Source organism: Anarrhichthys ocellatus, unplaced genomic scaffold, assembly GCF_004355925.1.
Source record: "Anarrhichthys ocellatus isolate YVR2014 unplaced genomic scaffold, GSC_Weel_1.0 scaffold65, whole genome shotgun sequence".
In the NCBI taxonomy this organism is placed as follows: Eukaryota; Metazoa; Chordata; class Actinopteri; order Perciformes; family Anarhichadidae; genus Anarrhichthys; species Anarrhichthys ocellatus.
The window spans coordinates 192,872-216,069 of NW_022280095.1; the positions used below are offsets into that span (position 1 = coordinate 192,872).

Below are 23,198 nucleotides of genomic sequence, written 5' to 3' on the forward strand. Positions count from 1 at the left end.
TTTATTAGTCCAGTCATCACATTAGACAATGTAATGTACTTCTGTACAATTATTTATTATTAATCATGATTCTTTGCCCGATATCATACAATAGAATATTATTGGAATCGATATAAAACTATATTGAGATTTTTTCATATATCAAAATATATTTCAATATGGCAGATAAATGACAAATAAAACAATCAACTGTTCCAATGTTACGCATTAAAATCGGACAAAACTCTCACATGAAAACAATGAAGATTTTTCCCATCTCAATTAACTTGGACAACAAAATTCTGTTAAACAATTACATGTGTTCATAATAATGTGATTACACTGAAAGTCCATGATTTATACTCATATATTTGATCTCATTACATAATTTTAACTACACGTCTTTGTATATCAGATGTTAAGCCATAGTAGAGTGCAGGTGCAATACAATAAATAAAAGGATATAAAAGGAAAAGCTAAATTATAATCTTGTATCTTGAAATGCACTTAAGAAGATCTCATTATGACGTTAGTTTGTGGTCAGGTGTTTCTCCTCTGAGAGAGCAGTCTTAGTGGTCTCAGCTTCACAGGTCTGTAGCAAATCCTCCAGGAAATGAACCACCATCTCTCTACTTCCCTCCTCCTCTCCTCGTCCGTCCCCTTCAGCCTCCAGCTCCTTCAGTCTGATCAGGGTCTGCTGTAGACGACCTATTCTCTGTTGAAGGGTAAAACTCTCCCCCCCTGCCTCTTTCTCTCCCTCTGCCCTCTCTGCCCCCTCTCCTCCTCCTCCCTCCTCCGCTCTAAGATAGTTGATCAAATGCTCCTTGATGCCCCTCCCCTCCTCCCCGGCCAGCGATGCCCCGAGCGAGGGCATGTCCTGCGACTGGCTGACGGCGAGCAGGTGTAGGAGAGCTTGAGAGAGCGTGTGCCGCAGACTGGCACTGTAGCGGTACTCGAAGAAGTCGTTTGTGTCTTCGCTGTTCTCGAGCGCCTTAGCGAGGGAACGCCACACACAGCCGAACCGCTCGGAGTCCCCGTAGCTGCCGCGGGTGGACGGAATTGCCAGAGCAGCAGCGGACTTGATCCGCACCTTGAAGTTCTTACAGGAACTGACAACATGGCAGAGGGAGGAGAATGCGTCACAAGACCACGGGGCTGAGTCTGAGAGGAAGAAAGAATCAGAAATTTAACTATGACATAATGTAATTTTAATCAATCACTGTTGGGCACATTTTACACCCTTAAAAAAATCATCCTGTGACGGACACATAAACTTTGATTCTACCGTTTGGACACAGAGCCAGGTTGACCTGTTCATACCAAATGACTAGAACACTTACCGAGCGGCAGGGCCGGGTTTCTGAAGGCATTTCCCAGGGCGTAACAGGCATTCCATCGGACCTTCATAGTGGCCTCTGATTGGATGGTTTTAACCAGAGCAAGGACCGCATCCTCCAGCGGGCGTTGGAACGCAGACCGGGTCAGCTGACTCTCACGCAGGAAATGAAGCAGATTCCCAAGCGCTCGCACTGCGTTAGCCTTGACCTGAGGAAGCAAGGTGAGAGCCAATCAAAAAAAGAAACCGAGAAAATCAGTCATACTAATAAAGTTCATTCATTTAATTTTGGAACTACTTCATCACAACTATCTTCTTCTTGGCAGAACGCAGTGTGGCAAGACTTAACAAATGAGAGTGTTAGTGCCTTGCTCATGTGTGTTTAAGAGAGTTCTCACCCTGTCTTTGTCGGCTGATGCTCGGGTGGCTGCCTGCAACATCTTGAGAAGCAGCATGTCCGATAACTCTTCTTGGAAATCCACACCTACACTCTCCCTAAAGAAGAGACAGGAGAGAAACGGATTACAAAATAAATCTAGAATATATACATTGAAAACTATAATCCATTATAACTGGTTTAACCCAAATCAGTTAGCTAAAATGTTTTTCAAAACCTTCGATATCGGATTTCTTTAATCTACTGTCGATAAGATGGATTCTGAGTGTTTTCCAAAGCATTTGTGTCCACGTTTTCTTACATATTAACAACAAGTGTGTCCGTTAGGTTGCCTAAGGACCAGGCAGCCTTGGCACGGACGTTTGGAGACCGATCGTCGAGGGCAGCGAGGATAGTGTTGGCTGTATCCGCCACGAACATCACATCCTGAAAAAGAGAAAATCACGACCCGTTGAACAGATCCTTGAGGGTCAGAGACGTGTACCGTGGTGCTCAGTACGCTCACAGTCCGTACCTCTCTCAGACACGGGAACAGGATGTAGACTCCCAGAGCCCTGACTGCTGCGGTCTTCACCAGATAGTTCTCACTGTAGGTCAGCCCCAGTAGCACCGTGATGCACATCAGCTGGGTCTTGTCCTTAAAAAAAACCCACAACACCAAACATCATCAACCTACGGATCCGTGAAGCTCGGTAGCAGCGGAGTAGAAACAATCCGAGAGGAACTCACCGGCAGCTGTGAGAAGGCCTGCGGCAGAATGGAGGAGAGCGCGTCGCAGGCGCTCGTCTGCAGTGTGGGATGTTGTTCGCTCTGCAGCGCTCCGTTCAGCGGGCCGCTCAAAACGTCCGACCAAAACAGCACCACCTGTTATCATGCAGTTATATTAACCAACAATTTGGGGGATTTAGTGAAACAGGACATAAAATATATAGTTTTCAGAAACCAAACAATGGAAACAAACAGCAATAGGACACGAGCAACAATCTTCAAAGACAGTTGTACCCCGATACAGTATATATTATATACTGTACATATATACTATATATATGCAGTATAAAGACAGTTTGTACTTACTTGGCTCATGGGGACCCTCGAGCTCTCAGACACGTTGTTCTCTGCTCTGTACTGCTGGATTATTCCGGTCCCCAACTCCTCCAACAACTGCATAAAAGACGACGACATAGATATCAGTGCACAGTCATTTTATATCAATTTTCATAATTCACGAGTACACCATCTGTATTGCTGACTCTTGAACATAGGAGCAGGTAAGAGGAATGTGTTACCTTTGCCCCGTGCAGTTGTATGGAGGGGTCTGTCTCCCCAAGGCAGCGAGTGCTCACCTGCCCAATCTCACATAGACATGCTTGTGCTAGAGAGAAGTAGCCATGCACCAGGTGGAACATGACCTGAAACACACACATATATTAAAACATTTAAAAAACACCCTCAGATATTAGAAATGTCTGTTTTGTCCCTCTCTGTCTTCCATTATCTCTTACCTGTAGAGCTTCTAGTCGGACAGGGGAGGGCTCTAAAGCAGCACCTCCTCCGGCTCCCTCGCCGTCCAATTGGTCCTCTCTAGGCTGAGTCACCAGCGACACGCACAGCTGCAGCAGCCATGGCGGTGCGCTGTCCACCTCCTCCGGCGTGCGAGGAACTTGAGGGGAGTGTGTCCCCGAGCTGCGCAGGGAGGGTTTGACTGGAGTGGGGGGCGTGGACACTCCGTCTCTTTGTCTCCAGCTGAGACCAGAGTCCTGTGGTGTGAATGAGCCAGTTCTGCTGCTGCTCTCTGGCTGCCGGAGGAGGAGCTGGACCTCAGGGAGAGGAGCCTGAGTTGTCACCAGAGCCCCATAAAGCGTCAGGACTGACACACGGACATTTACATCTAAAGACAGAGAGCAGTTCTATTAAAAGAAGTTATTAACCGGGTCTATTAAAGGAGACATGTTATGCTCATCTTGAGGTTCAGACGTGTGTTTTTAAAACTGAGAAATGGTCTATATACTGTATTTCTCCGTGGATTGAGCGTTTTCAGACTTTCACAGTATTTATACAGCACTTTGACCTGCTTTATAATAAATTTAAAAAACACATGAAAATCTCACTTTTTACAATATGGGACCTTTAAATCCTTGTGTGTAGTTTATCCAAGTGCACTGATGAAATACAGACCTCTGTGGCGCACATAGGGACGCATCTGCTTCCAGAGCTGGCTGAGCAGACCAGGTCTGAGACGGTGGTAGGGAGCGTTCGCCACCAGGTAGGCCAGACACTAAAAGACACGACAGGTGGAGATAAGTTGGGAGAACCAGTCCCATTTTTGGTCCAATCCCAGTGCTTCCAGATACCCCCACCTACATGTGTGCAGGTCGTCAAAACATATGTTACAATAAAGCTTGAACTTTCACACTTCACACAACACGTTGTCGTACCTTTATGACCTGTGTGAGCGTCTGAGGGGAGGTCTCGGCCAGCAGAGCCAGAGTGAGAGCGCGGTGCAGTTCTCTGATGGCGGTCGCCAGCAAGAAGGAGAAAGGGGTGTAAGATTTACGAGGGGACGCCGTGTCTTCGGCCACAGCCAGGAACTGACGGGAGCCATCCAGAATAGCCGACAGCACCTGAAGCGCACACGCACGCACCTGGAGGGAGAGGAAAGAGACGAACGCTACGGCTACAGTCGGGGAGAATAGTAACAAGTACGACGGTGAGTTGTACCTTTGGAGAGGGGTCCTTTAGTATAATTGTGATAAGAGTGAGAGGCGGCGGCCCCCCAATAGGAGAGTCGGGGATGAAGGAGGACCAGTACCCATACAGAGTCCTCTTCTCGACGCCTTTCACCACCGCTAGCAGACAGTGCAGAGCTCCCTGACGTATGCGACCGTTGTAAAGCCTGAAAGAGACAGATACTTCAGTAGGACTTCTCACCTAAAAAGAGACATGGACGGACATGAGAAGCGGTTTTCTGTACCTTAATTTGCTCTGTGCACTGCCTTCTGGGTCGGAAAACTCGGAGTCAGAACTGGCTCTTTTCCAGGACGGGTAGAGAGACGGGCCAGATGTTTTAGACAAGGACTCTCCCTCACCTCGGCTTCCCTCTCTGCCCCCTCCTTTCTGAAGTGCAGGCACCGTCTCGCGGTTCTCTTCCTCTCCGTCGTCCACTCTGCTCTCCTCAGAGCTCGTCTTCTTCCCCTTCCCTTTGGATTTCCTCTTTTTATTCTGGGAGAAGAGACGTTTAAAACATTTCCACCAAAAATCAGTCAGTCATTTTGAAAACTTACTAAAAACCTTTACCAAAATAAATGAAGGCTCGTCTTACCGCCGAGGTTTTGCCCGACACGGCGGCATCTTTTGGTGGTTCTGGGGATGTTGGTGGTTCGGCGGGTTTCGGGGCAGAGAGAGCCTCGTACTGAGGAAGAGGTGTCGGGTAGAGCACGGTTGGCCACTCGACACTCACACCCGGAGTTCCCTGGAACATGAGCCTCTGCAAAAAACATGTACAGGTCTCCAATAATTAGTATTCAAACAGGAAAAGGGGACAACAAATGAAAAGGTGATAGATTATGCAAGTTTGCACCTTAAGTGCGGCCAGCACAGACCCAAGCTCCTCTCCGACAAACTTCCACTTCCCACCTGAGAGACAACACTGGAGTCCCTTCAGTGCTGCCTGGATCACCTGCACCGAGGACATAAGGGCAGGCATGGGTCAACTATCATTATGTATACCCCCCCCCCTACATTGAAATTTTCATAACAAATAATCCGTACCATGCAGTAGAAGAGCTCATCCGTGTTGGGAGGTTTGGAGGACTGCAGTGTTTTCAGGAAGACTCTAAAAGAGACACTTCTGTATTGATCATCCAAAGGTGCCTGACCAGGGATCCTGGAGAGAAACAATTACACTTACTCACAGAAACAAACACACACTGGCTCAATGTATAAGCTCGCTAAAGGCCTACCTGAGACAGATGTTGGCCATACAGGTGAGAGCAACGCGGCGTAACTCCATACTCGGCTGCGATGGAGAACTATACAACAGGAGGACTCCATCTTCACCCAGCAGGTCACGGAGGTGCTATGAAGGAGGAAGAAAATCTTAATGGAAATATTCAGCAGTTATCATGTTATCATACACTACAATACAATACAATGTTCCTACCTGGTGGCACTGAGGTCCATTCCCGTACACTATAGTGGAGAGAGCCAGGAGGACATCCGAGTGTGTCCACGTGCTGCACACTTTCAGCGCACCGGTGGTGTAGTTTAATAATACATCCAATGTCCGCTCGTCCATTATCACCTGAAGAAACAGCGAGTGGTTGCATACTTGGTCAGTCCATGAATATATGTGCACAGCACTGTTACTGTTACAGGTTAGTTGTTACCTTTAGCTGGTTGAGTAGATGATGCACTAGCTGGCACAGTTTGATGACTAGATGCTCTTGACTCAGTGGCACAAGACAGCTGATGTGTTTCAGCAGACTGCACACGTCCTGGAAATGGAGAATTTAAAGGAGGCTCAGCACAAACCAAGAATGTCACTGCACCAAAACAAACAATCCTGAATATCACGTCACGTGCACTTATTTGAAGAAACTTTTCCTGAACATTTAAACACATCTAGGTACTAAAACTGCACTTTGTTTTCTGCTGGGGTGTCGACGCTACAAGACCACAGACCGTGCGTTACCTCCGGTCGGATGTTGATGTTGGGCTCGAAGGTTCTGTTGTAGTTTTCGGACAGGAGCTGGTCTAGGAACAGGTTGAGCTCCTCTCTCAGCTGGCTCGAGTCTGCTCGCAGGGCTCTGAGCTTCGCGGCGCAGCGGGTGAACTGCTTCTCGACGTCCGACGGTGAGCCGAGCCGCCAACCGTCCGTCCCGAGCGGGGTGAACGGGGCGGCCTCCGCGGACAGAAGCACCGCAGGAAAGACAGGAGCATCACTGCGGCTCATGAAGACCGAAGATAACGGCCCAGTTTGAGCCGCCATGTTTTTTTGACCACGGAAGTGTTTCACAATAGTTGTTGCTTCTTCTTTTAAGCTCGACATCCAAATGTGAAGCTCAGTACTGCCCCCCACAGTGAATAAACGGAACAGAAGAAATAACATTTAAAGTAATTTTAAAATGTACCATTGCAAGACAAAGTCCTGCATTCAATTGATATTTCAAATTAAGTTGCAAAATACTCACAACCCCTTTTACATAATTAGGTAATATTCCAATCTTGTTTTTTTTGTACCGTTTAACGGCACAGGAATTGGCATTAGTCCACGTTGTATACTTTATAAACGAAAAAATAATTTAAATATTCATGCATTTGTAACATTTTTATGTTGCAGCTGATCAAGGTGGCGCCAATTCTGACTCCCTTGTATTCAATTAGGTGGTTTAACCTTCAGCTTTTGGATGAAGCTTGGAATCAGTGCAGTGACTTCTAACTGGATATCAAGAAACTGTAGGAGTAGACCGTGCATTTCTTTGTTCAAAATGGAGTATATCAGACTCAAGTGTGTATCAAGGTTCACAATAATGTGTTCAGAATGTCAGGACTTTTGATCCTAGTACATGCAAGTGAAGCAAATTCAAGGCACACACACACATTTTGAAGAAATTTACTGTCAGTTTTGTGCTCAACATGTCAAAAATATTACAATACCAAACTGCACACTAAATTACATTCCAGAGATATACAGCACTAACATCGTCAAGAGTCACAACCGAAGTGGAAACAGGAATGTCAACGCATGTAGAAAACCTTCAATCTCTTGGCATGTTGTTTTCTTTATTAATTGCAAGCAACAGACTTGGAATTTATATTCAATCTCAGTCAACACTGAAAATTAAAAAGGCATTTCAACAAAAACTTTCTGTTGCTCGTTTTAATTCCATGAAAAATAAGTTATTATACAACATATCCATATGAAAACAATGTACAAGGTCCGCGCGTCAATTCACAGCAAAAATAATATCCGGAAATCATGATTCACGAGTCTGTCAGATGCGAAAACGTTGATTGAGTGCTGGAATGGAGAGTAGTTTTAAATTGACATTTTCTATGATCGGCACATCACCAGTCCAGGCATGACTAAAGCGCCGTCCACCGACGGTGGCACACAACAACAGACTGAAGCAAGCAGGAAAACATGAGGTAGGCATGTCTGCACAAAGGTGGTAGCAAATTAACAGCGTGGCACAGAAGTATTAAGGGCTGAATTAAAAGTAGTTTTCGGAGGGCTCGTTTGGCATTCAGCCCGACTTGAACAGTAGAATGGCCACCTGGCCCAGGTAGAAGTAGATGAAATGCTTCGTCTCGTGCGTCACGTAGCTGCCGAAGTTTCTCCCGACAATGCAATGCCATGTGGGGTTGTACTTCTTGTCAAACTCCTTTCGGGGGGGGGGGGGACAATAATAATTAGCAGATCATAGATTAAAAAAAGTCTTTCACAACAGGTTCCACATGTTACACCTTTGCACTACTCATTTAATATTGATCTAAATGTACCTTTTTGACATAGGCGGCAATGTCCTTTTCAATGTTGTACTTCTCCATAGCCTGCATGGCACAGTCCACTGCATCCTGCTGCATTTCATCAGACATGTCTGCATTCTTTATCACGGCCTTCTTCTCAGTCATTTTGGCTGTTTGACTGCAAGGGAGGAAGAAAAACTACCAATTATCAAGTTACATTTTCCACTTAGTTCTGACTGGTTCCAGTGCAAACAGTCACTATAGCTGTAGTTAGGCATCTACATAATTGCATTTTTAAAATTTGATGATATATAATTCAGAGTTAGATGAGAATGGTGCCCATCTAGCCAATCCAATTGGCCTTAATTGTATATGAGGCCTCATGAAGCAGGATCATCAAGTCATCTGGATAACTTTGAGGTAAAAACCCTGATCTCCATCACTTGGAGGCTACACAGTAAGAGTTGTTCTGGATATATATATATATATACACATTTAGACTCGTTGTGTGTCTCACAAATGGGTATTTGTGAGACACACAACGAGTCAATTTTGCACATCAAGGCATAAAAGAAGGTTTCTGACAAGATATAGCCTGCACTGTACAGCTGAAAGCAGTACATCTTTGATTTACTGCTGCTTGGGAAGTTACCCGTAACTATTTCTGCACATATTCAGCCACAATTTACTTAAATTTGGAAGGTTTACAAATATCAATGTAAAGAAAGTGGAGGGAGCATTCATTCAGCTTTTCAGGAAAAATACAAGAGGCTCAGGCAACATTAGCATACCAGCAAAGGAAGCATCAGTATTCACTTTCACCTTATTGTGTTATTAACAAACAAGGCGACAGTCGCAGTAAACACTCACCGTCTCTCAGCGAAGTTGAATTGTTAGGAGTTGTATGTAACGGGCAGCTGCACAGATATCCGTTCATTTATCCAAAGAAAGCGTGCGTCTTTGACTCCGCCCTTCACAACACATCCGGTAGCTGATTGGCTGGAGGGAAGCCTCCACCCTGGTGACGGCGTTTTTCACTTGCGGACACTGCCTGCATCTTATTTCCACCCAGAATGCACTGGTTTCAACCCCCCCACCCCCTTCGATAAGCCCTACAATTACATCCCAACGGTTATTCTCGAGCACTTTTCCTTGACCTCGATGGAAAACGTCATGGGGGGTCAAGGAAATATGTGAAGGAGAATTCATGAGGAGTTAGGAAAGACAACCATAGTGCTTAGAGAAACCGACTACACTTATGAGTATGACTGTAAAACCTGCGTAACAAAACCATATCGTTTGTTTTCATGGACGGCCGAATGGTGCGTCACTTGAAACGATGCCGCCGCAAGGGATTGTGGGGCAGTATTATCCTCTTTCCTTTGGTAAAGGAAGGTCCAGTGTATCCTATGCTGAAGGAGATGAGAAAGGAAGCATCGAAAGCACCTTTCCTAAGCATTTAGAAAATTCGTCTAGCTCTCATCATGGCGGCCATTTAGATACGTCCCGGTAATTTCACTCATTTAGGAACCTTCCATAACAACAATCACCTGTCAACCGCAGAGGAAGTGGTTGATCCCCGTGGTTAGGTTCAACTTGCAACGCATGAGAAATTAAAATAGACGATTGTGCATCGTTTAGATCCCTGATCAGTTGTAAATACACACAAAAGAGCATATCACAATAAATAAATAAACAATTTACATCACACACTGAAATTGGGCCACTTCCCAGACTGTGCGTCTCGTGTACTGACAATACATTTGATTTTTAAACTGTTATTTTTATATATTGCAGCCTCTAAAAACATACAACATCTAAGTCCAGAACGGTGCTCATACGTTTGAGCTTCACTGTGCAGAATGTTTGAGAAAAGGATCACTTTAAATCTGAGTTTAAAACATGTAAATACAAGCAGGATTGTGTGACATCTCAGCTAGTAAGCCAATCATAGTTCAGTTTACACGTATACATAAGTGTGATGTGGAAACCTTTTTATTTTTACTTTACAGTTAAGTGGGACACTACAATGAACACTATTTGTATATTTTGTTCTTAAATTTGTCTGGAGGGGATCTTTAGGGGATTACTTAGGGATCGAGGCTTGAGTACACAATTATAATTAAAGTAAAGGTAGTAACGGAAGGATTAGCATAAACGGCTTACAGTTTCCACCTCACTAATATTTCATAATTGGGATTTCCCTCTGCTTTAATGCCTGCAGGCTCACCAAACAGACAGACCGTTTTTCTTTATTTGGGGCCAAATAAGAACTGTAGGACAGTGTCAGAGTGAATTTTTGGTGACATGAAAGATAGAAACCCGGCCTCTGCAAAAGTGGAGTTATCCTTCCCGTTAGTGTCAATGCATGTACAAATGCACACAACAGATAAATATTTAAACGGGAATATTCTTATCACACAATTTCACAAAAAACCTTCAGTCTAGTTAGATATTATAAGTCTGAAGCTATTTGCACTTTTCATCTCGTCTTTACTTTGACTCACTGGAATCTATTATTTGGACAGTACAGAACAGATACTGAAAAAAGGCCAAAATTAAAGTTTAAATGTAGCTTTCATTGAATAGATAGCTTCACAGATCTCTCTTCCTTAACTATTAATTACCCACAATTCATATCTTCATGTGCTTAAATCATGGATGTACCTTCCTGCCCTCCCCGTTTTGATATATATTTTTGAAAGTATAATCCAAACAAAACAATCACTCCTCTGTGATTGCATATGAGGTCCCACACTAAAAGAAACTTTTTTTTGTCTGACAGCCAATTTATTTAGAATATTCCACTATTTGATGGTTATAGATCGTGGGACAGGGGTTGGACCGTCTGCCGATAAAAAGCTCCATCTTCACCTTCCTAGAGACAAATGTACTTCTTAAATCTCCTGCATGTATTTGGTGACTTAAGGCACCTTTTGTGGCATCAAGACATACTGTGGAAAAAAACAGCACAAACACTTGACCTATGTTATTGAAATTTTTATTAAAAGAGAATAAAGCTTTAGGATACTGGAGATCATACTTAAGAAAATCAATCAAATCATCGTCTGCAGCAAAAGACTGACCTAAGAAAAAGATACAAACCACGTTAAGGTCACATTCCCTTGTCGCGTCCTAGTCCTCCCTCTTCCCTCCCTACTCCGCTGTTAATGGCCGCTCACTATTTACCACTCTCCTTACGCGTGTGGATCCATCCTGCACCTCCCAGCCCTCCTGGTTTTGAGCTGAGCTCTTCCTTTTTTTTTTTTTTTATAATTTTGAAAAACAAAAATAAAATCGGTTGTCACAGTGCCGGCAGTAATTGTGTCTCTGAGGTCCCACACAAAATGGAAAAAATAAAATAAAAATTAATTTGGATTATTTGAAAGCCAATTTAGTTTGAATATTTCCCTATTTCCGGTTTGACGGGGTTATGTGGACAGGGCCAGGGGTCAGGATCATCTCCCGGTAAAATGCTCCCATGCTCCTGATCCATGTATCCATCCTGAAGCCTAATCCTAATCCTGCTCTGATCCTGAATCCTGATCCGGCTCCGGAATGGGGGGACAATGAGCCCAGTCCAAACCTTCAGAATACCAGCAGAACCAAAGAGAAGGAGGCAAGTTAGAATCACACCTTCAGAAAATACCAAAATTAAAAAATGTCAATAAATGCATCTACGAGGGAGTTTACTTGGTGAAAAACAGGGAACACCCTATATAATCATTCCCAAACTAAAATTTACTTTGGAGACTAAAAGACGAAGACGAGCAAAAGCAAAAATAAAACAAAAACAACAACAAACCACAAGTTTTGAGTCTCCAAATACAAAGTGGTATACAGAACTTGTTACAACTGAAAACATTCAACAACAGCACTCTATTGTCAAGTGCATGTTTAAAAAAAACTGAACAGCCTTATAATGCAGATTTCACAGTTGACAAGGCACAGCCATCATACCATTGGTGCCATATTTGACTCCTCCTCCTGTTTATCTTAATATGAACTGTTTCCTCTGTTCCCATCCTATCCTGTTCCTCTGAACTCTACAGAGAGACACACAAGAGGGTCAAAAGGACAGTAGTATATGCTTCAAAGAGGTTGATGCTTCAAAACAAAAAGCGTAGGAGGACAAGTAGAAGAAAAGTATAGGGAAGGGTGACAGATCAGAAAACTGATGGTGAGAAAGGGACAAGGAAGAATGGGTCCGTGGACAAAAAATGATATCTAAATAAGAAAACTGCAACAAAAAGTGTGTGTGTGTGTGGGGAGGGGGAGGGAGATACACAAGAAGACAGTGTAAACAGGTATCATGAGATGATCCGTGATGAGTATACAGGATTTGTTGAGTGATGTGAAGACTTCCTCTCCGGCTCCAGAGTCACACCGTTGCGTTAGCTCTAGGTGCGGGAGCGAGAGCGGCGGGGAGAGTAACGGGGAGACCCTCTGCTGCGACGGGACCCGCTCTTGCTTTGGCTCGGGCTGGGGGTCCGGCTCCGGCTGCGACTGCGGCTCCGGCTACGAGAGCGAGAACGACCATAGCTCGGGCTGCGAGGACCGTCCACCTTCACATGAATGTAGGCAGTCTCTCCCTAAACATAAACACACACACACACACACGCACACACACACGCACACACACACGCACACACACACGCACACACACACGCACACATCGATTAGCATGTGTAAGTTGTCTTTGTCATCTTTAAGACCTCTGCTTGACTTACAAAACATCTGTTTTGAGGTTCAATAGTTTAACAACCAGAAGTGGGCCAAGACATTCTGATAAATAAGCCACGCAGTGAAGCATATTCTTACCACGCTACCATCAGTTATCTTCACTACACGAGCGACACGCATAGCATTATGATGAAAAACATTGAATAACCATTCAAACCTAACGCTGGCATTTACTTACTGCCCGGTCATTTCCACCTTCTTCCTTTGAGAAAACCATTCCTTATTAAGTTAGCGGGAGGCTGCAGCCCCATACGTACCTCGTGAGAACGAAACTTGGTGTTGTCCAATTGACGGACAGCGTAGGACATGTCTTCTTTGCGTACAAACTCAACTACCCCGGTGCCATCGCGGTACACATCAGCATAACATACATCACCTGCCTCTCGCATGTGATCCTTCAGGTCCTGCCAGCTTCCACTGGACGGAAGACCTGACAGGGAAAAGTGGCGTGAGACTCGTACTTTCATTTATACACTTTTGGTGAAGAGCGAAGTACAAAACATCACCCACCTGACACAAGAACCCTGTACTCTGAGCGTCGAGAGGGCGGGCCATGCCTTCCCCTCTGGGGTCCCATTGGTCCGCCACCACCACCACCACCCCCTCCGCCGCCACCGCCGCCGCGATCACCACCGCCTCCTCCTCCGCCTCCCCGTCCACTTCTAGGAAACTCAACGCGCAAGCGGTAGCCATCGTAGTCGTAACCATCACGCCCGTAGACGGCATCCTCAGAATCCCTGTGAAATCATCAAACTTCAATCAGCTACATTCACACAGAGCGTTACTAGTTAAGGGCCCAAGATACCAGTTCAGCCGATTTATTAATCGTAACATATTATCTTGCAAACTAAACTGATTAAACCAGTGGAGAAAATGAATCTTGCTGAATTTGTGTATTCCCTGAGAAGAGAGATATGTTTCTTTTCTTCGTGTTAATACAAACCCATATGTGGCCTCATAGATTTATACAGGAAACTATTATTGCATATAAAGAGTTTAATGTGCTGTCAATTAGTTGCTTTAATTAATCGTCTTTGTGTAAGGAAAGAGATATCAGTCCTCTATCGTTTAGTCTTTGGCCTCAATATCAAGACATGTTACAACAAACAAAAGAAAGCACTTTCCACATTTTAAAAGCCGGAAGGGGAATTTTGAAAAATTAATAAATTGACTGTCGATCAGCTGATCAATTAATGATCGCAGAGGTGGGCGAGTTATCTAGAAGTGGGTATACTCATGTATTCAGAGGGCTTTTGCCTGATAGGTGGGTGTAATATAAACCCCGTATACCCTCCACTACACCACTGACTGCGGCTTTAAATTGCAGCATTACATTAGTGTTACGGATTAACTGGTTGGCCAGGTTGTTGGTACTTTAGAGAAGCAAACGTTTGGTGGGAACGGGTTTCGGTGGAACCAATCTATAGTTTACTTTTATGCAAATACGATATTCATTGGACACACCACGCATTAGCTAAAACTAATGCAGTAAATTAGAGTTGACTAAATATTACAAACGCATCTCTGTATAATAAAATAGTCAATAGCGCTACAAAATACTCCCTCCAAAATGACCACGTAAATCAATCAATAACGTATGAAACAGTTTTAACATTTTAACCTTCAAGAATGTGTTATTTGTTGCAGGTTATACCTAATAAACTCGCAGCTGGGTGTGTGCATGTGCCTATTGATGATTGTTTTTTAGATATTGGCTTTGGAAACACGTGCAGACCGACGGTAACAACGGAGCGTGGCGGGAGACCGCAGCTCACCTCGGGTCCTCGAACTGCACGAAGGCGAACGGCGGTCCTCCTCTTCGGTTCTTCAGATCGATATCGCGGATGGCTCCGTATTTGTAGAACAAATCTTCCACGTCCTTTGAGCGGATATCAGGGGGAAGATTACCCACGTAGATACGACAATCGTTGCTCCCCGCAGGTCCTCGGACTACACCTCCGCCAGACATGTTAGCACAGAACTAGCTAACAATAACAGCTAGCTAAGGAAGTTAGTAAAACTGGCCGAGCAGACGTTAGGATGGCGCGTAGATATATAACTGGATAGAATATATAGTCGGCGAATTACGTGATAGCTATGTAGCTAACGGTACAGCTGAAACCTTCGGGGTGGATTTCCCAAATATAAAAATTCACACGAGCTAAAACTTGTGCGCCGCGACCGTAGCCTTCCTCCAACAAAGCGCTCTTCTTCTGTGGTGCAACGGATTACAACCACCTTTAAATGTGCACACACCGCCACCTACCGCACAGTAGTGGAAGTGTCCTCCATCCCGTTGAGTTTAAAACAAAAAGCTCTAGCCTTTGAAACAAAGGTTGATTAAAAAAAACTATGTCACCTCAACGTTCATAAAGGAGCTTTTCTGAAGCTTTTGATCATATCAAAATACTCAAGTGTTCTTATTTTCTTGCTAACCACAGAAAAAAAACACATGAGTTACAACTTAAGTTTTTATTTGTTAATAACTTAGAAAAGAAAATGGAATTCAAATATAAAATTTGTACACATTTATAACAATTCAAGCGTTCCAGTATGCAGTGTTACACAGCGTCGGCAGCCATTCATTAAAATCTTAAAGTAAACACAATTCCTTACATGAAACAATAAATTACCGTTTTGTAATTTCCACACCCCAATGCTGCAAACGAGTCTTGCTTCATGCACACTGCTGTACCTAAATGTCAAGGCCACTGACAAAACAGTTCATAACGTGTGTTTTGTCCAGACCACCTGTTCATCACATCTTCCCTTCATGCGTCCTCAGTCCTTTTTGGCTTGCTTCTCTCTGCGTTTCTGTCGAGCGTCAGACACTATTTTGAGCAGCGACAGAAGAATAGGCACACACATAGGCAGGAAGAGGGGTATGTAGATAGCAAACTTCTGGTCATCAGGGAAGTAGAGGAGATGCAGGAGTGAAGGGTCAAAGAAGGCCCTCTCTGATGCCAGGATGGCCTCTTTACTGTACTGCAGAGCAAAGCGGAGGTTCCCGGCCTCCAACTCAGCCACAGCCAGCTGGAGAGACGTGACGGCACTGGACACCTGAGGAAATATGAATCAGAATAGTATAACAGGCAACTTCTTTTTGAGTTGAAAAAAGCACTGTAATTTGTTCATTCATTCAGCCTGACATTGTGTTCCTATAAGCAGCTTACTACTGATTAATGCAAGGGTGTGTGTGCTTCTTACCTGTTCAGCAATGTTATCATTGATAACAATGTTGCCTATTTGGTCCAACAGCTGTGCCAGTGACGTGATGGTCGTGGTTGCTGTTGCAACATTCTCCACAGTCCGACTCCACATGAGACGGTCCAGCTCCCAATCGGCTAGGCCTGTGCTGCCGCACGGTGCCACCAGGAAGCCAGAGGGAGCGGTGGATGTCTGCACACCCAGCAACAGTCTGACAGAACACGGTGCAGCAGAGTTACCTCGTGTTTACATGAAAAGCTATACGCCCGTCGTACAGTAGGTGTCCACTTACCGAAGCTGTGCGAGAAAGACTCCCATGACTTTGGCCATGTCGATGTTGAGATCAACAGGGAACACAGCCTCTGGTCCATAGAAACTATTAACATTATAGATCTATAACAACATGGATAAGACATTATTTGGTTGATCTGGACCCAAAACAGCAAATGAAGAGTGCAAAATCACGATATACCTAACAAATTATTAGTAATATATGACATAGTCACTGAAAATGAATTCATAGTAGTCAGACCACTGTCACCCAGTGTTGCCTTAAGATTATTTTACCATAATTCCACCCCAACGTGGAGAGTGAAACGCATTAGAGGGCACTTCCTGTTTCTTGCGGTCATGAATGTGAAGGGGTGAATGATGGGCATCCGGGACGTACAGAAGAAAATTCAATACCGGGTTGGAAGATGCAGCATTTGAGCCTTAAAATCAAATGCAAAAAAAAAAGACAATTATATATAAATACATCAGGACAACTGACACAACATTCAGTGTGTGTTTTCTTTTACCCAGTCTAGCCTCCACAGGGTTGATCACATGGGCAAGGCTGTCAGAGTTGAGCGTGTAGGCCCCGAGGCTGCTGTCAAAGCGCGGGTTGACACCGAGCATGGCGTAGTATAAGGTCTGTGAGGAGAATATGTTCATTAACATACAATGGCCGAGCATCCTGTAACCGTGCACATTCACACACACACATTACCTGAGAGTCGATGCTAAAGTTGGCCACAGAGGCCAGTTTTGTGAGCAAAGGTTGGATGTAGGTCTGCACAGCACCCTCTATGTCCCAGTGCAGCCGGTGTGACTTTGGGTCTGGGTTCAGCAGACTGAATGTTATCTCATAACCTAAAGAGAAGATAGAAACAAACAGGAAAACACTGGTTACATAGTTAAAGCACACACTGACTGGATAAGGAAACCAAATCGGTCCACTCTGTGCTGAAACAAAGACCAACCTGGGCTGGATTTAAAGGCTCTCATGCTGTCAGCGATGCTCTCTTTGTTGCCAGGGCTGAGGCGGACTCTGTCGCTGAGGGCCGCGGTGATGTCGGTGTGGCTGAACGACATCACCTGCAGCACCTGCTTGGTCCGCGGCTCCAGGTGAGCCAGTAACTGATCCAGTGTCTTGCCCACTCTCATCTGGGCACCGATACGCAGCAGGGCTGTCCGCCGCTGACCGACATACACATCCACATCCTAAGAGGCATGAAGGTATATTACCGGTATCTACTACTACAGAGTCTCAGCTGTGCAGAAAGTACTATATTGTACTGTATCTCTAAGAAGTAATGATACACTAAATTCCACAGAGATACATGAGCTGAGAAAAGTTAAAGTCACCATTCATCATAACATAAAACTATGCACAGACAGAATATGAAAGGATCAACAGTACTCTTTAAAACTAAATACAAGGGGGAACAAAAAGAGAGATTTAAAAAGAGAGTTTTAACCTCAGGCAGCAGTGAAGATGACTCTGGGATCACGTACACAACCAAAGAGCCACACGGACTCTCACTGAGCGTGTGCAGAGATAGATCGGCCTCTGTAAACAGAAGAACGAGAGAGAAGGAGAGAAATTATGATCCGCGGTCTCACACCGAGTTAGCAAAAGAGCTGAAAGCACGATTTGACGGGCAGACAACACCTCACCTGCAGCAGTGGGCTGGTTCAGGGCGTCCTCCTCCATGATCGTAGCTGTGCGGTACTTTGTCTCATACCTGTACCTCAAAGCGGTGTCCTCTGGAAACAAAAAAAAATAGGAGGCATTTATTACCTTGCAGTGTAACCACAAGACAAAACAAAGACTGCGTTAATGAATAAATCACCATCGACTGTGTGTTCCTCATCCTGTGTCTGTGTCAGTGGGAACTTCTTCTGCTGTTCTGGTGTCACCGTTCCACGCGCAAACACAACCTCCACATCAGCACTCAACTGTAGCTACAAAGATAAATAAACATGTATTACACATGAGAGGATAAAATGGATAACAAGACGGCAATATGTAATTAATAGCAGGAAGCATGAAGGAACCTGCAGATTAGACAACTCATTTATCTGAGTGACAGGCAGCCAGGCGCGGTAGGTCTCAGTGGTTCTCCACCACAGAGGGACGCCCACGATGATGACCACGGCTGCTATGGACAGAGCAGCCAGGTGGCCTCGCCTACGCTCTGAGAGACAGACAGTGAGACAGATGAGCCTCGAGGCATTACTGGACATACAGGCGTTACAACCGTCAGAGAGTTTGCCATTTACACTTGTTTGCTCTTCCTGTATTATCTCTGGTTGATTAGCAAATCAATGCACAGGGCTGTTTTATGGCAATAATGGATTTTTAAAATGTATATCAATGTGACGAATACCTTGATTTGTCACTAGACTAACCAATAACAGATGTTTCTGTCTCATTATTTTATACATTAACAGCTTTCCAAAAAAGTTCCTGTATCATGATTATATTGGTATCTCAAAGTACATGGCAGGCAGAGGATTGGCCATTGATTGAATAATATGTTTACATATCTGATTAGTCGATTAATGACGAGTACTACGTATTAAGATGCAAAGATGTAAGCTATAGTCAACATCAATTGGTCAACACACACAGCGACGTTGAATGGCTGCATGACCTGGTTTGGTTTTAAAACTAGAAAAATACAAAACACTGAGAAATTAGGCGTTTTACTCCATTTGACGAGAATTCAGGAACTACAATGTTGTTGTTCATTGTTAAATAAAACATACATAATGATGAATACTAGAACTAGAATAGTGATAGCTTCATTGCTAGCTAACTGCTGCTAGCTAACTGTTAGCTTCAGAGGGTCTGACCGTTCAGAAAGCGGCCTCGTGCTTGGGTCTGTTGTAACGGTTGCACGTGTGAAACGCGCTCTAAAAAGAGCTGTAAACGGGTATGAATGCTGCCTTTACGAAGGAGGGAAATCATGAAAACATGATTCAGTTGTGAAGCTACTCACCCACTTCCGTGGTAGCCATTTCTGTCAGTGAGCCGAATGGGTGCGTTTGTTATCCGGAAGAATACAGTCAAATATCACGTGATCGAAATTAAAAACTAAACGGGGCGGTTCATGTGGTACCACAGATACCTTCTTATATATACATTCTGTGTGTGGTACAACAACAGCAAGTCGTGCTCCAGATACATAGCCTTCTTATAAACAGTATAGCCGCAATTTAATTTAATTTAGTTAATATTGTATTTAACAAATCTTTGTTCGTCCTACACAAAGAGAAGGCGAGAGGGCAGTAACCGTCAGCCCACCCGGTGAACATTTCAAACGCAAAAACACAATGTGAGAAATTGGCAACCAGCGCCCCACGCGGTGGCTTAAATAAACACTTATATTTGTTCATAAATACACATTTGACCAGAAAAATAAACCTTCTGTCACTTACTTGTTTAGTGTCAAGACTACATACATTTTGAGGCTTACTAATGATGATGATGATCAAGCTGATCTCAGGATAGTTCTGGTGACCTTTTCTGGTATAACCTTTAGGCCACAAATGCAAGATTTAGCTGTATTGTGTTAAGGATGAAGTGTTCCTTAATGGGTTGAGGAAATTTGCTTACTTCTTAAACAAAAATATATTTAAAACCCTCTTTGATCAGCCGGAAAATGCATCACTTTTTGTCACTTTTCTGAGCTCAGGAAAAGTTTACTTTCTAGAGAAGCAAGGTTTGCACAGCACAACTACGCTACAAACATGTTCATATAGAATATGATGTATTACTGTAGACTACCCAAAAGTATACAGAGTAGTTGAAATCTGCACAACCATGAACTTCTACAGCAGTAAAATGCATTGTACACTAATGCACCAGTAAAACATCATATACAATAGTAAAAGTGGGTTATTGCTTAATACTTCTCCCACCACTGTAATTAACCAACTGGAAGTAAATAGGCTGGGTGAACATGACATATAAAGTAATACAAGAAGGCTATTGCATGACTGTCGTGACAAGTGTATCCAAAGATACAATTTTGGTATAGCCATCATAAGAATAGAGTCAATAATGCAACACAAAAAGATTTCGGGCTAGTTTTTTTAGTTCTTAGGTTTATTTTTCTCCACTATTTGACACACAAAGTGATTCAAGAACAATATTAACATCACACACATCACAGTATTCCAACACAGCAGTGACTGATTCCCCCCGCTGCTAACCCCACGTATTGGTCCACATTATGTCAATAGATACCATCTCATCTCCTGTGGGGCGGGCTGGGGGGAATCAGGAGGGGGGTGGGGGAGGGGGGTGACATACACACAAGCATCACATAATATCGACAGCTTCACACAACTGAATACATGTATTACTGCATGTAGTTTAAAGATAATGTTATACTGAGAATAGACACACAAGATGTTCTCTGATTAGAGGCGTGTGAACAGAAACGTTAAGATGAATCTTGGTGAGGGTCTACAGACCTCTGCTGGACCTACAAGCACTCCGCACTCTTGGACAGTCGCTCAAAAGATCAACTTAAATCTGAAAAGTCAACGTCTTCACACTGTTCGTCTTAGTCTCTTGTCCCTTAATGGATATGTCGATGCCACTAATAAATCAGTTGGTCTCACTGTCAGGCAGGATGTTAGTTTAGCGCTTTAAGGATGAGCCAACACTGCGTTTTTGACAGAAGCGAAACACCGACACACACAAACACATACACCTCCCTGTTTGGGAGTGGCTCAAGATTTATCATGTGGGGGAGAAAGTGAGACAGAATCCTGACTGATTATCATGATCTACTGTTAATGTTGTTTAGCTTCTGATTTCCTAATTTTGATTTGTTTGGTTGTATAGAAATAAAAACAAGCCTGTTCCCGTTAGTATGTTAGTTTCCCATTATGTTTCTAAATACACTTCTAATCATGGAATTTATATTAACTCTGACATCTCTAAAGTACAGTAGACAGCGCAGGCCTGTGATTGATGGAGGAGTGAGGGGGAACAGCAGAGCAGATATAAGACTATAACTAGACCACAGTGTAATGTGGCGGATGTTTAGTAGGCGTGATTCGCCACGTAGAGGGATTTTCCCGCGGCGGTACCGCTGCCAGAAGACTCATACTTGCCGAGCGCAGCCAGACCGTTTGCCTGAAGAAGAGACGAAAAAAAGGGTCTGTTAACAACATCGCACAGAGGGAGTTTCGGTAACATTCTCACGGTTCGCGGTTTTGTCGGACCTCTGCGCGTTTGATGAACTCCTCGGCAGCGGCCTTCTCGTTGTTCAGCTCTCCTCTCCATGCGTTCAAGGCGGAGGCCTGCAGGGCCCGGCCGTAGGAGAAAGTCAGCGCCCAGGGCTTGGCGAGTGGACAGTTGTTGATGGCGTTGAGGTTCATGCTGGCCTCTTCTTCAGACTGGCCACCTGACAAGAATGTCACTCCTGAGAATAAAACAGAAACAAGCAAATACAGACATTATTTATCTTCTCAAACCTGATTTCATACACTGAAGCCTTCAAATGTTATAAATGGAAATTATCTGGCCTTCTTAATATCAGCAGTTGGAACAAATAAGGTATCCTGATGTATAACAATGCATTCTCTTACAATACATCCGAATAATTTCCTATGTAATTTTCCAGAAAGTACTGTATTGTAATTTGGCACTAATTATATGTAAAATGGAGGCAGCACTCGACTGGTACGCATCCAATTAATTCATTCCAATTATACGCTTAGCTAACACACCCTGAAGTCATAGCACAGCAGGTCAGTTATACAAGCAAGCATACAATTCAATTAATACTGAACAATTCCCAGCAATAAATGAGTGATGAATAAATATTTACTTTAATTAAACTGTTTAAATGGACGTAATGCAGCTAAATTAAATACTGACGAAAATATAATAACAGTCTTAAATGTCTCTCTATTTCACTTCAAATCTGTATCAAATCACAGAATCATTTCCAGTAAAATAAATGCGAAAATTATTCAGAAATAATAAAAATTTACACAATACATTATTTATACTACAGCAGCAAGTGTATTTTTAGAATAATAAATAGATTTGAGGTCCGTCTCTGACCCGTGACAGCAGGAGGAACGGTGCGGCGCAGGGCGGTGACGGTAGCCATCGCGATTTCCTCGCTGCTGTACTTGGTGGGGCAAGCGTGTCCAGGTGTGACCATGTTGGGTTTCAGCAGAGTCCCTTCCAGGTATACATGGTGGTCTGACAGGGCCTTGTACACTGCAGCTAGGACCTAGCAGCAGGAGAGAGACGCTTGTATGTCAAACAGAAACTTTACGGGACGTTTACACTGGTTTGTGTCATATAGTCTTCAGTAAATTCACCTTCTCACTGACGTACTGGCAACGCTTCAGGTCATGTTCTCCATCAGGAAGGATCTCAGGTTCCACAATAGGAACAATACCATTCTAGGAGACATTGCAAAGTATACGTTTAAGGCAAACTCTCATATTAGATATGGATCATATCCAAGAGTTTGTTATAATGTTCAAAAGTGTGTCCCACATTTAATAAAAATTAAATATCTTTAACATTACTAAACAACCCTCCCACCAACCTGCTGGCAGATGCTGGCATATCGTGCCAGAACATTAGCGTTCTCTAGGATGGCCAGCTCGGAGGGCGTGGTGTCGCTGATCTTTAGCACACTGCGCCACTTGGCGAAGTCCGCGCCGTCCTTCTTGTACTGCGCACAGCGCTCAGACAGCCCGTCCAAACCTGCACTCCAACACACACACACACACACACACACACACACACACACACACACA

At 43.9% G+C, this 23,198-nt stretch overlaps 5 protein-coding genes across 6 annotated transcripts in view; all 5 read right to left on the reverse strand.

Annotated features, from left to right (window-relative positions):
* Positions 1-31: 31 nt before the first annotated feature.
* On the reverse strand, positions 32-6,708 carry heatr6 (HEAT repeat containing 6). The gene is made up of 20 exons (XM_031872666.1): positions 6,403-6,708; positions 6,098-6,205; positions 5,872-6,012; positions 5,672-5,787; positions 5,481-5,595; positions 5,290-5,388; positions 5,032-5,196; positions 4,684-4,931; positions 4,431-4,605; positions 4,148-4,354; positions 3,888-3,987; positions 3,215-3,600; positions 2,999-3,121; positions 2,787-2,873; positions 2,442-2,576; positions 2,227-2,349; positions 2,014-2,138; positions 1,714-1,810; positions 1,320-1,524; positions 32-1,140 (listed from the first exon to the last, which is right to left on the reverse strand). The coding sequence occupies exons 1-20, from the start codon at positions 6,697-6,699 to the stop codon at positions 509-511; spliced, it is 3,684 nt and encodes a 1,227-aa protein (XP_031728526.1). The 5' UTR covers positions 6,700-6,708; the 3' UTR covers positions 32-508.
* A 599-nt stretch (positions 6,709-7,307) lies between these two features.
* On the reverse strand, positions 7,308-9,168 carry dynll2b (dynein, light chain, LC8-type 2b). Its single transcript, XM_031872707.1, has 3 exons — positions 9,051-9,168; positions 8,214-8,358; positions 7,308-8,095 (listed from the first exon to the last, which is right to left on the reverse strand). Exons 2-3 carry the CDS (start codon positions 8,343-8,345, stop codon positions 7,958-7,960), a joined length of 270 nt encoding a protein of 89 aa, XP_031728567.1. The 5' UTR covers positions 8,346-8,358; positions 9,051-9,168; the 3' UTR covers positions 7,308-7,957.
* A 1,996-nt stretch (positions 9,169-11,164) lies between these two features.
* On the reverse strand, positions 11,165-15,140 carry srsf1b (serine and arginine rich splicing factor 1b). Of its 2 annotated transcripts, XR_004213673.1 has the most exons (5): positions 14,699-15,140; positions 13,434-13,660; positions 13,181-13,353; positions 12,141-12,772; positions 11,165-11,766 (listed from the first exon to the last, which is right to left on the reverse strand). XR_004213673.1 is itself a non-coding variant. In XM_031872605.1 (4 exons), exons 1-4 carry the CDS (start codon positions 14,890-14,892, stop codon positions 12,581-12,583), a joined length of 786 nt encoding a protein of 261 aa, XP_031728465.1. In that variant the 5' UTR covers positions 14,893-15,140; the 3' UTR covers positions 11,165-12,580. The 2 variants fall into 2 exon arrangements, 1 of the variants encoding a protein (XP_031728465.1); XM_031872605.1 differs by having other exon boundaries at positions 11,165-12,772.
* Positions 15,141-15,452: 312 nt separating this feature from the next.
* Positions 15,453-19,483, reverse strand: pigs (phosphatidylinositol glycan anchor biosynthesis, class S). Its single transcript, XM_031872598.1, has 12 exons — positions 19,400-19,483; positions 18,453-18,592; positions 18,248-18,359; positions 18,072-18,161; positions 17,873-17,964; positions 17,375-17,615; positions 17,122-17,264; positions 16,931-17,045; positions 16,698-16,843; positions 16,423-16,523; positions 16,131-16,341; positions 15,453-15,983 (listed from the first exon to the last, which is right to left on the reverse strand). The coding sequence occupies exons 1-12, from the start codon at positions 19,416-19,418 to the stop codon at positions 15,705-15,707; spliced, it is 1,689 nt and encodes a 562-aa protein (XP_031728458.1). The 5' UTR covers positions 19,419-19,483; the 3' UTR covers positions 15,453-15,704.
* A 1,004-nt stretch (positions 19,484-20,487) lies between these two features.
* Positions 20,488-23,198, reverse strand: part of aldocb (aldolase C, fructose-bisphosphate, b) — an 8,938-nt gene continuing 6,227 nt past the window's right edge. Inside the window, exons 5-9 of the mRNA XM_031872604.1 lie at positions 22,985-23,145; positions 22,752-22,835; positions 22,486-22,660; positions 21,639-21,838; positions 20,488-21,549 (exon numbers count right to left, since the gene is read on the reverse strand). Coding sequence (XP_031728464.1) covers positions 21,457-21,549; positions 21,639-21,838; positions 22,486-22,660; positions 22,752-22,835; positions 22,985-23,145 — 713 coding nt within the window. The 3' untranslated portion in view covers positions 20,488-21,456. The remainder of the gene's footprint in view (positions 21,550-21,638; positions 21,839-22,485; positions 22,661-22,751; positions 22,836-22,984; positions 23,146-23,198) is intronic.